The 12285-nt window shown below is 48.2% G+C and overlaps 1 protein-coding gene across 4 annotated transcripts in view; it reads right to left on the bottom strand.

Moving 5' to 3' along the window:
- SMG1 (SMG1 nonsense mediated mRNA decay associated PI3K related kinase) overlaps positions 1-12285 on the bottom strand; it is a 795166-nt gene that overhangs the window by 766175 nt on the left and 16706 nt on the right. For all 4 annotated transcript variants that reach the window (XM_082260927.1, XM_082260924.1, XM_082260925.1 and 1 more), the window contains exon 4: positions 6246-6382. In XM_082260927.1, coding sequence (XP_082117053.1) covers positions 6246-6382 — 137 coding nt within the window. The remainder of the gene's footprint in view (positions 1-6245; positions 6383-12285) is intronic.

Genomic DNA, 12285 nt, shown 5'->3' with positions numbered 1-12285 from the left:
TGGCCGCAAAACCACCTTATCCTCGTGAATGATCAAGTAAGGGGAGCGGCAAGACAACGCCGCCAGCTCCGACACTCTGCGAGCCGAAGTGATCGCCACTAAAAAGGCAACGCTATCTCCCTGATGTTTTCGAAGGGAGCACGCTGTAACGCGGACAGAACCAAGTTCAAGTCCCATGGAGGTAAAGGCTCCTTCCTGGGAGGAGCCAGATGTCGCACCCCTTGAATGAAGGTGCGCACCAAAGAACGAGACGCCAAAGGGCGTTGGAAAAGAACAGCCAGTGCAGACACCTGGCCCTTTATTGTGGCCAGCGCCAGGCGCTGATCCACTCCAGACTGGAGAAAAGCCAAAATTCTCGACACCGAGTAAGAACGAGGGGAGAACCCCCTGGACTCAAACCAGGCGAAATAGGCTTTCCAGGTACGGTAATAAATCTTACCAGAGGAGGATTTTCTAGCCTTGATCAGGGTAGGAATAACTTCAGGAGATAGACCCTTGTCCTTGAAGACCTGGGTCTCAACAGCCAGGCCGTTAAAGCCAGCGACTGTGAAGCAGGATGGAAGATCAGACCTTGAGACAGGAGATCTTCCCGCAGCGGCAGACGCCACGGAGGCGCCACTGCCAGGTTAACAACGTCGGCGTACCAAGACCGGCGAGGCCAGTCCGGCGCCACCAGAATCACCATGTGCGGTTCCGAGACCAATCTGCGAAGGAACCGGGATAGTAACTGAATCGGAGGAAAAACGTAGAGCAGACGATACTGATGCCAAGGGGCCACCAACACATCCGAGGCGTCCGCCCACCTTTCGATTTAGCCGGCATGCGAACAGATCCACGTCTGGGGATCCCCACTTCGCACACAGCATCTGAAAGACCTCCGGGTGTAGGGACCATTCCCCCTGGTCCAGGGTCTGGCGGCTCAGATAGTCTGCCTGCCAATTCTCCACACTCGGAATGTGAACTGCCGAAATCGCCGGTACATGAGTCTCGGCCCAAGACAGAATGTCGGTCACCTCCCGGGCTGCTCGAGCACTCCTGGTGCCCCCCTGGTGGTTGATGTAAGCCACCGCGGTAGCATTGTCCGTCTGAACGCGAACAGGCAGGCCCTGGAGACGGTCCGAGTTTTATCGCTCGTAGTTCCAGCACATTTATCGGGAGGGAGGATTCCTCCTCCGACCAAGTGCCCTGGGCAGACAGGTTGCCCAGGACTCCACCCCAGCCCGACAGGCTGGCGTCCGTGGTAACCACTGTCCACACCAACGGGCGGAAGGACTTGCCTTCCGCCACTGACGGGGACTGGATCCACCACAGAAGAGCCAATCTGGTCTGGCGACTCAAGGAGACATCCAGATCCAAGGACTGAGGAAGTCTGTCCCACCTGGCCAGGATCTCCGTCTGGAGAGCCCGCGTGTGGAACTGGGCAAAGGGAATCGCCTCGAAGGCCGACACCATCAACCCCAGGCCCCGCATGCAGGTCCTGAGTGACGAGGACGGATTGTCCCTGAGGGACCGGATTTCGTCCCGCAAAGTCCGGAGCTTGTCCTCCGGCAAGAATACCTTTGCCTGAGCAGAGTCCAGAACCATTCCCAGATAAGGAAGGCGAAGCGACGGAGACAACGCCGATTTTTGAACGTTGATGGTCCACCCGAACACCTGGAGCGTCTGTACCGTGATGGACAGATCGCGCACAAGGTCCTGACTGGCACGCGATCTCAGAAGCAGATCGTCCAGGTACCCCAGGACCGCAATGCCCTGGGCCGCAGCAGGCCCAGGACCGGTGCCAACACCTTGGTAAACACCCTGGGTGCCGAAGCGAGACCGAACGGTAACGCCACAAACTGGTAGTGGTCCTCTGCAATAGCAAACCGAATGTACCGCTGATGACCCTCGAAAATGGGGATGTGCAGGTACGCATCCTTCAGATCTATCGAAGCTAGGAATTCTCCTGGACTCAAGGAGGCCACTACCGAACGGAGAGACTCCATTCGAAACTTCCGAACACGCACGAAGCGGTTCAGTGCTTTCAGGTCCAGAATAGGACGCACTTTGCCCTCCTTCCTGGGCACAGTGAACAGATGCGAATAGAACCCCCGAAACCTGTCCCGATGAGGCACCGGGACAATCACCCCCTGAGCAAGCAGGTCCTGCACCGCTTGATGTGGGTCCTGCAGACGCCCCGGAAGCAGATGGAGATGGAGGGAAAGAATCTGTCCGCCGGCCTGGAAAGGAATTCGATCTTGTAACCTGATCGAACGATTTCCTGGACCTACCTGTCCGAGATCAGGAGCAGCCAAGGCTGGAGGAAACCGTGCAAACGTCCCCCCACCCCAGAAATGGGTGAGGGCGCCCCTTCAGGCAGAGGTGGAGTTGTCCCGCCGAGCCGGCATTGCCGGTCTTCTGCTTACCAGCCCAGGGTTTCTTCTGGTTGCCCTGGGCCTTGAAGGGTTTGCCCTTGGATTGGTTCCGAAAGGCACGAAAGGACCCCTGATTTGAACTAGGCGCAGAACCCCACTTGCCACGGAAAGACTTGTTCTTCGGGTTCTGGGGTAGCATAGTGCTCTTGCCCCCCGTGACGCCTTTTACCAGGGTATCCAACGCCTCGCCAAAAAGGCGAGATCCAGCATAGGGAAAATCAGCAACAGTTTTCCGCGAGGACTGGTCGGCCGACCAGCTCTTCAGCCATATCAGTCGCCGGTTAAGTACCGCGACACTCGAGAGGCGAGCCACCAAGGGGACCTCATTCAGGGCTGCATCACAGATACATGACTCCTTGATGGATCTGGTCCACCATTTCCAGTCGTGCAGGCGGCACGTCATCAGACACCAGGTTGCTTCTAAGCATCTTAATCCAATCAGCCACCGCCTGAGCCACCATAAGTGACGCGAAAACGGGTTTGAGCAACGAACCCGCCACCGTATAGGAATGGCGGGCTAGAGACTCCAACCGCCGGTCCGTGGGATCCCGGAAAACCAGGGTATCCTCAGTAGGAACCAAGGTAGCCTTGTTCAGCACGGCCACAGTGTGATCTACCTGTGGAGGCACACACCATCGCGATTCCGTAGTCGGCACAAAAGGATAAAGCAATTTGAACCGACTAGGAACCAGGAATGGACGTTTTAACGTGCGCCACATTTCATTAACAGTGTAATGAAATTCAGCAGGGCAGGGAAAAACCTGCACAGACTTACGGGCCCTGTGCGTCCCAAAAGAGGACACAACGCCCGGAGGACTGGGCTCGTCCTCCAAATGTAAGGTATCCTTAACCAAAAGAATCAACTCATCCATGGTCGCCCGTTCTTCAGGTGACCCTGGGGAGGAAGTATCAACACCCTCCAGTTCAGCCTCCCCCTCAGACCCCGGGGGGTCTAAGGATGAGCGGGACCCTGAAAAGGGCACGCTCGCAGCAGCAGCAGCCATATCCCCATCTGAATCAGAAGAGAGAGACAGCCTGGGCCGTTTTCTCGCAGCCCGTTCAGACATCAGCATTTCCATATTTGCCACTAAAGTCGCAACTACAGCAGCCAGATCAGGTCGCAACGGGGCCACAGGAGAACTGGGGCCCCCCACTAAAGCTGGAGGAAACTTGCTTTCCTGAGAATCCATGGCTCAAGATAATAAAAAACTACAGTGCAAAAAAGTAGTGTACTGTCCCCTTAAATAGCGCTGCAGAGTGCGCAGCCCACCGCTACTGTCACAGCTATGAAGACCCCCAAAAGGAGAAAGAAACTGAGCCAGAAGCAGTATACAGAAGAAGAGAGAGATAAACTGCAGAGCCCGCAGATCGTTGCTACCTGTGTCCTTGCTGCCTGAGAGGAAAAGGAAATGCTGCTGGAGGGGGCTGGCTATAAGCCAGACCCCAGGGAAAATGGCTGCCCCATAGGGATGCATAGGAGGCTACGCCAAGAAGGCCGCCGACATGCGGCCGAACCGATCGTTCTACCGCCCACAAAATGGCGGCGGATGGCGCCAAAATGACCTGTATACTCGCCCCAGAGGGGCTATACACGTGTGCATAGTAAAAACATGGCAGACCGCGCAAATTTACCCCCGCAGCGGTCGCCGCACAACACACAAGTCTGTACCCCGAAAACATGCACCTAAGGTGACACAGGGACAGGGACCCCCGGCAAACATACAGATCTGCACAAAGCGAACCCCGCAGGGATCGCACAGGGAGTCACACAGGCACAGACATGGGGACACACAGCAACACAGACTGCCACCCCCAAACGGAGGCCCCAAACAGAAAAGTACTTACCTGTACCCGATGGCGTGGGGAGCCTCCATGCACGGATAAACCTCTGTCCTCATCTGACAGGGAGTGCCGTGAGCCAGGGACATGATGCTGCAGCACCGCAGACAAGTCCTGTGAGGTAGCCACCTCACGGCTGCATCCCTGCAGCGAACAGGGATGGGTCGTTCTTAATGCCAGGGCGAACCATAGCTGAACGCTCGATGGCGGGCTGGGGGTCCATCTGACCCTCTGTGCCCTGGAGAACCAGGGCGGCCAGTCCGAATCCCAGCACCGCATGGTCCATCTTCATCCGAAGAATAAACTAACACTAAAGCTGACAAAATAAACAGCTAGTAAAGTGAGAGAAAAAACTGACATTTTAAAAAGAAAATCAAATAACAGATTAAGGAAGGCTGAGACTAAAGCCCCAGCACAAGGTAGCCTGACTATTCCTGACGCTAGGCAAGTTAAAACTGAGTTGGGAGTGGTGATGCAGGGGGGGTATTGACCGGATGGGACAGCCCCCGTTGGTGTGTATATGCCAGGGATTGACAAATTTTCCTGAAATCTAGGAGCCAGCTAAAAAAGTTAGGAGCCAGTTTTTTTTTTTTTTAAACTAACAACCAAGCTTTATTTAATAAAACGGATACTAAATTTACACATAAATACGACTAGAACCCCACTCTCCTCTAGCGCAATTGGATGAAAACAGACTGTCTCTTTCCATCCGATGCAATCTGATCCGATCCACAGGATGGATAGAAAATAGAACCACCATCCGTCTGCTTTTGGCGGACAGGATCAGATGGCGGCAGATTACTGCTCCATAGAGGAGAATGAAGGGTCCGATCAGGTCTGCCTGAAAAACTGACAGGCTGACCTGATCAGACAGCCCGTGTGAAAGGGGCCTTCGGCTGTGGCATGGCGATGAGAAAAAAAAAAAAAAAGATAATATATAAATTTTATATATATATATATATATATATATATATATATATATATATATATATATATATATATATATATATTTTTTTTTTTTTTTTTTTTAATAATAATTGGAAAAAATATATATTTTTTTATTTTTTTTAATTAAAAAAAAAAAAATATTATTTAGTTTTTACATTTAAAAAATAAATTAAATTAATAATAAATAACCACACTCCCTGTCAAAGGTAACTAACTGGACAGGGAGATGGCATTGTGAACAAACAGGCAGTGGAAACAGTAATTGCAACAGTCATTACTCCCGGCCACCACAAGAGGGCGCCAGTTCCCCATTGGGAGCCTCTCATCTCAAGTAGGCCGAAAAGCCGGGGCCTCAATTTTCGGACGGCCCGGAAGTCCGTGCACTCCGTGTGCGGAAGTCAGTGCAAAAATGATAGGACACCTTCTGCTGGGCACCCCAAGCGCCAGGTCGCCAATTCTAGTCGCAAATGCGACCTGGCGCCCGGGTTTTGTCGAGGCCTGGTATATGCTAATGCCTTTTGTCTATTGGACTAAGTCTATATGCCTAGCTATTCCTCCGGATAGGAAGACGATACCCAACAGTGATGACTTAGAGGAGGCGGCGACTGTCGGAGGACGTAAGAGAAAAATAAATTCAAGCTAAAGCCTACTCAAACAGCTAAATGCACAAGTTATTTTTTTCTATATCTGCCAAGTCATTGCAATTTTGTTCAGCCACTTTTGAGACCTCTTCGAGATATCGCAGCCACTTGATAATGTTATATAGTTGGGTAATTTCTCCTCCTGCATATTTCTGATTAAATAAAGGGTAAGTCATCAACTCTGCACTAACCTGCTTAACTCATGTTATGCAAAGGGAGGCAGGAGGATTACAACCAGATAGATTCAGCTTCTTACGATAGTTGTAAGTAAAATACATAAACAGCATAGTGCTTTTAATATGTGCCTGGAGTTCAGCGTTGCAATAGCTATGACAGAGAAACTTCTATGACATATTGGAACACTTAACATACAAAAGGAAAAAAAAAAAAAAAAGCTACGAACCATTTTGTTTTCTGGCTGCTGAATAAATTCTTTCAGCTGCTTAACGGTAGCCAGTCTTCGGTCTCTGTCGTCTTCCCGGGTGATCCTCCGAAGAAGATTCGACAGCCGAGACTCTTCAGAATAGGACAGCGATCGTTCTGTGAAATTTTTGAAGACAAAATTAACACATATATATACTTCACTACTTGAAATGCCAAATACATCTGCATAATCAGGCTGCTTTACAGTAAACCCATTTACAGAACTACCACTGCATGCTTTGTTTTAAAAGTTGACTCCAGGTCAATCACCCCGATCCCAGCTTCAATATCAAGGGGCTCTATTACCTGAAAAAAGCACGCAGCCAGTAAACACTGAAGGGTCTCAATTACTGCCCTTCAAAATTGTTCCAGATCAATGACTCACTAGGAAGAAAAGCCAGGACTAAGGTGGCAAATGGCAGCTTCCTTCCTTTATGAAGCATAGCAATAACTGGATTTTTGACTAAACGTAAAATCCTTTTCTCTGAAGTTCATTGACAGACACAGCTCCATAAATCTTCCTGACCACTGGGTTATGCTGCCACCTAAAGGAGTAGGACACTAGGCAGGGTAAAAAACTCTACCACGCCTATGGGGCAGTCCCTGCAGGCATACAACCACACATACTGCTAGAGCCTTCAGTTTGTTTATGCCTAGTTTAGGAGTCGGACATAGTTCCCTGCTGGGACTTCGGTCTTGGCTGTTTTTTTTGGGAACCTTTTTGTAAGGCTTTTTTTTTTTTTCTTAACAGTCGCTAGCTTTAACAGCGTGGCTGTTGAGAATCTCTTTTTGGTGGCTAGGATTTTGACCTTTCTTCAAAAAGGGGTTGAACAGCAGTTAGCTTTGGGCACTATCAAAGGCCAAGTGTCCTTTAGCTACGCATGCCTTGATTCGTACCATTATACAAAGCATTAGCCATATGGCTTCTCCGAAGCAATCCCCGTTACCTCCATGGGATCCTAATCTGGTATTGTCCATCCTTCAAAAACCTCCCTTTGAGAACATTAGGGAGATTCCTCTGCTTACACTGTCACAGAAAGTTGCCTTTTTGGTGGCTATTACTTCTGCCCGCAGAGTATCTGAATAGGTGGCGCTGTTCTCCTTATCTGATGGTCCACAGAGATAAAGTGGTACTTTGACCTAGTCCTTTCTTCCTAAGGTGGTTTCTGATTTCCATTTAAATAAAGACAATGGTCAAGAAGATTATGGAGCTGCGTCTGTCGATGAACGATAGAGAAAGATCTGCTTTAGTGACATCACACCAAGAGTACATACCATTCCTTGGTTTCCACACCATTCTCATTCAATCTCAGGAGCACAAAAAAAAAAAAAAAAAAAAAAAAAGTGTATGGAAAGAGGTTATTCACCCCCTTCCTTTTGTGCTGCGCTCGCTCTTCACCCTCCTTTTCTGACCTGGCGGGCTGCATCCATGGATAAGAGTCTAGTAAGGATTTTTGGGTAGACCCCACGCCATTTTTTTTTTAAATTTTGGCACAGGGTTTGGGGGGACACACGCAGCTCTTTTTTTTTTTTTTTCTTTGTCTGCAATTTGTTTCTTTTTCATTTAGCTGTCAGTGGGGAACCCCACTAACAGCTGACGGCTCATCAGTTGCTAAGGAACGCGGCAGCCGTCAGCTTTTTAACACATGGCTATTCCGTTTGTTATAGAGAAAAAAAAAAAAACACAAACAAAACACTTTTATTTTTGGTGCGGGTCCATTGAAGTTTTTTTACACGCAAAACGTAATGTGCTGTGGGAAAAAGTCCATGACCCTTTCCAAAATGCATAGATGTGAACTAGTACCAAAGGAAGCCACATTAAAGGGGACTGTAATGAGTTTATGCAAACTGCAAAACGCACTTAAAAAAAAAAAAAAAAAAGAAAGAAGATTTGGCTTTAGATATAGTTAATATCAAATTACAAACATTTTACTTGTATTATATTTTCTAAGCAAAAGGTTGCCCATTGCAGATACGTGGCCCAGTTTAAAATTCAAAACTCCCATTTTTTTTTATGAATGGTGCAGTGTCTTACCGTGTCTTACTCTGATGTTCACTGATGGACAGCTCCGGATTCTTCTTAACCATTGGGTTATACTGCCCCCTACACGAGTAGGACACTAGGCAGGAAAAAGCTTGACTACGCCTATGGGCAGTCCCAGGGGGTTTACAGCTTTAGGCACTCGGTTTTGTTACAAGCAGCGTCAGAAGAAAGCCAATTCAACAGAGGGGTGGGTGCTGTGTCCGTCAATGATCAGAGAAATGGATTTTTACGGCAAGTCAAAAATCCTATTTTCTCTTTCGTTCATTGATGGACACAGCTCCTGATTCTTAACCATTGGGACATCCTAAAGCAGCGTTAAAACATGTGGGGTGGGAAAACATTAGGGAAAAAAAAAAAAATTTCCAAGGCTAACCATAGCCAACCAGGTAACAGAGCTTAACCAAACAACTGGAGCTCATCTGAAAAGCAATACATCCTCAAAGAGGACCAGGTCCTCTAAAAAGCAGCCAGCAAAACCTTGTGGCCTAAAGAAGCATCCGCAGATGCCAACACAACCACTTTACAAAAAAACTCGGTAAAAAAGTGTGCACCGACTACCAGGTGGCCGCCTTGCAAAACCTGCGCCACTGACGGTTAAAGACGGGAAGCCCTGGAGAGACACTAACCACCCTAGTAGAGAGCGCCTAAACAGGGAAAGAAGGAACCTGACCTCTGATGCAATAAGCCTGAACCACCGTCTGTCTGATCCATCTGGAAATGGTCGCAGAAAAAGCGGACAACCTTTAGTGAGGGCCGTCCATGAACGCTAATTTAAAGTCTAACTTCCTAAAAATGACTACGTAGCTGCGAGGTACATCCCAATTGCTCAAACCACATCCAAGACATGCAAGGCAATTTCCTTCAGGTGTCTAGGCCTGGCACACAGGGAAGGCAACACAATGTCTTCATTCAAATGACAGTCAGACCACCTTAGGAAGGAATGACAGAGGCAAAGCACCAGCTTATCCTTGTGAAGCACCATAAAGTGAACGACAGGATAACACCGTCAATTCTGACACCCTGCATGCAGAGGAGATAGCCACCAAAGAAGGCCACCTTCTTGGGCATTTTAAGCAGGGAAACCTTCCAAATATTTTCAAAGAGAAGCTTCAGTAGAGCTGAAAGCACCACATTAAGATTCCAGGGCGGCAACGGAGCCCGCACTGAAGGAACCAAATGTCGGACACCCTGAAGAAAAAAGGTACGCACCAGGGAGTGTGTGGCCAAAAGGTCGTAGGAAAAAGACCGCCAAAACCTGATACCTGGCCCTTGATGGTACAAGGCCAATTTTTGTTCAACCCCCCATTGAAGGTTAAGACCTGATCCACCAAGAAGCAGCGAGGATGAACCCCAAGAGACTTACACCACGCAATGTACATCTTCCACGTATAATGGTAGATCTTCTTAGGCGGTAGATTTCCTAGCTTTTAACAGCGTAGGAATCACCGATGCCCGGAATCCCTTCTTCCAGAATATACCAAGCTCACCCCAAAAACATATCAGGGGAGGCTGCCGACTGTGATCCTGCAAAGGGGATGCCAACCAAGGGTCCACAAACGGACCACCTATTAGATCACGCAAAAAAAAAAAAAAAAAAAAAAAAAAAAAAGAAGAAGAGGGGGGGGGGGGGGGGTCGCCCTCTGAGCACTACATAGGGGACATAATAGGACATCGCCCCCTTTAACCACTTTACCACTAGAGCATTTTGCTGTCTTACGTCTGAGCCACTTTTTGCGATTCGGCGCTGTGCGACTTTAACTGACAATTGCGCGGTCGTGCGACGCCATACCCAAACGAAATTTACGTCCTTTTTTCCCCACAAACAGCTTTCTTTTGGTGGTATTTGATCACCTGTGCGATTTTTACTTTTTGCGCTATAAACAAAAAAAAGAGCGTAAATTTTGAAAAAACAACAATATTTTTCACATTTTTTTATATGAAATTCCCCCCAAAAAAATGTAAAAATCAAAATTTTTTTACATTTTTGGCCAATTTGTTTTCTGCTACATATGTTTGGTAAAAAAATTCACAATAAGCGTATTTTGATTGGTTTGCGCAAAAGTTAATGCGTTTACTAACAGAGGGAAAGATTTGTCATTTTTGGTGGGTTTTTTTTAACGTGTAATGGCGGCGATCTGCAATTTTTTTTGCGGGACTGCGACATTGCAGCGGACAGATCGGACCCTTGACTGACATTTTTGACACTTTTGGGGGTACCAGTGACATTACTGCAGTAATCAGTGCTATATATATGCACTGTTACTGTAAAAATGACACTGGCAGGGAAGGGGTTAATTTTATTGGAGAGGGAGGGGTTAATGTATGCCTGGTGCTTACTGACGTGTGGGGGGGGAGGTGACTGTGTGAGCCAGGGACAGATCGGAGTGTTCAGCTATGCTGAACACTCCGATCTGTCACTTGGGAGATCTGCCCGCTTGTGTTTACACAGGTGGGCGGATCTCCACACTAGATCCCCGACAATCAGGGCAGAGCAGCGGCGATCGCCGCTGCTCCTCCCCTGGCCCGACTCCCGCTGTGACTGAATACAGCGGGAGCGAGCCTCCGGCGGCGCGCGAGCGCCGCCCACAAGGGGGAGTTTCTGACGATGTAGGTCTACGTCGTCAGACGATAACGAGCCACTTTGCCGCAGTAGTACTACGGTACAGATTAGGAAGGACAGAAATGAGTCACGGTTCAATGAGGGCCTAAAATCCCTCAAGGAAAGAAACGACATTGTAGTTAGGCCCGCTGATAAGGGGGGAGGGGGGGGATTGTCATTCTCGACAAGTCCTCTTACTATGCGGAGATGAATAGGTTGCTTTCTGACACAGATACCTATAGTCCACTCCTTTACAATCCTACTAATAGGTTCAAAAAAGATTTATCTGCCCTGATTGATCAGGGATATCAGGACAACATTCTTAATAAGAAGGAGAGGTCGTTTCTCGTTCCGGTGGCTCCAAGGGTGCCCGTTCTATATTACCTCCCAAAGGTACAGAAGGACCCCCTTAATCCACCTGGGCATCCTATAGTGAGCGGAATAGATTCCGTCACTAGTAGAATTGGGAGGTATATAGACGGGTACCTACAACCAATTGTCACCAATACCCCTTCTTATTTGAGGGATTCCACACAGGTTCTGAATATATTAGAGCATATAGAGTGGAAGGAAGGATATCTGCTGGCCACAGCAGATGTCACTTCTCTCTATACTATCATTTCTCACGAGCACGGACATCAAGCCGTTCAAACTTTTTTAGAGAGATAGTTCCCTTGTTTCGATACAAAGGGAGTTTATTCTGTCTCTGCTCACTTTCGCCATGCAACACAATTACTTCTGGTTTGGCGGCAACTTCTTCTTGCAAAAGAGGGGAGTCGCCATGGGTGCTAAATACGCACCGAGCATGGCTAATCTATTTATGGCCAAATGAAAGGAGGACGTCATCTATGGCCGGCCGAGACCCGAATTGGTTCTCTGGAGGCGTTATATAGATGACGTCCTCCTCCTGTGGGATGGCGACAGAGCGTCCTTGGACGGTTTTATTAATGACCTTAATTCCAACCTACTGGGAATTGTCCTTCAGCATGAAGTTAGTGACAAGAAAATCAATTTTCTTGATCGAACGATTGAGATCAAGGACGGTGCAGTTGTGACAAGTACTTTTTTCAAACCGACTGACCGTAATGGGTACATCGAGCAGGGGAGCTGTCATCACCCCTCTTGGCTGCGCTCTGTACCCAGAAGTCAGTTTTTACGTCTTCGCCGCAACTGCACCAGTAAAGAAAATTATCTCAGTCAGGCTCTCACGTTGAGGGATAAATTCCTTGATAAGGGATATGACGAGACTAATTTGAATACAGTGCTGCATGAAGTAGAAAATATTGATAGGTCCACCTTACTACAAAAGCAGCCTAAGCAACAAGTAGATTCTAATCGTTTCGGTTTTTCTTTTATTACCACTTATTCGAAGCAGTT

The sequence above is a fragment of the Pelophylax lessonae genome (assembly GCF_965119305.1).
Source record: "Pelophylax lessonae genome assembly, chromosome: 6".
NCBI lineage: Eukaryota > Metazoa > Chordata > Amphibia > Anura > Ranidae > Pelophylax > Pelophylax lessonae.
This window is presented reverse-complemented; position numbering and strand designations above follow the sequence as displayed.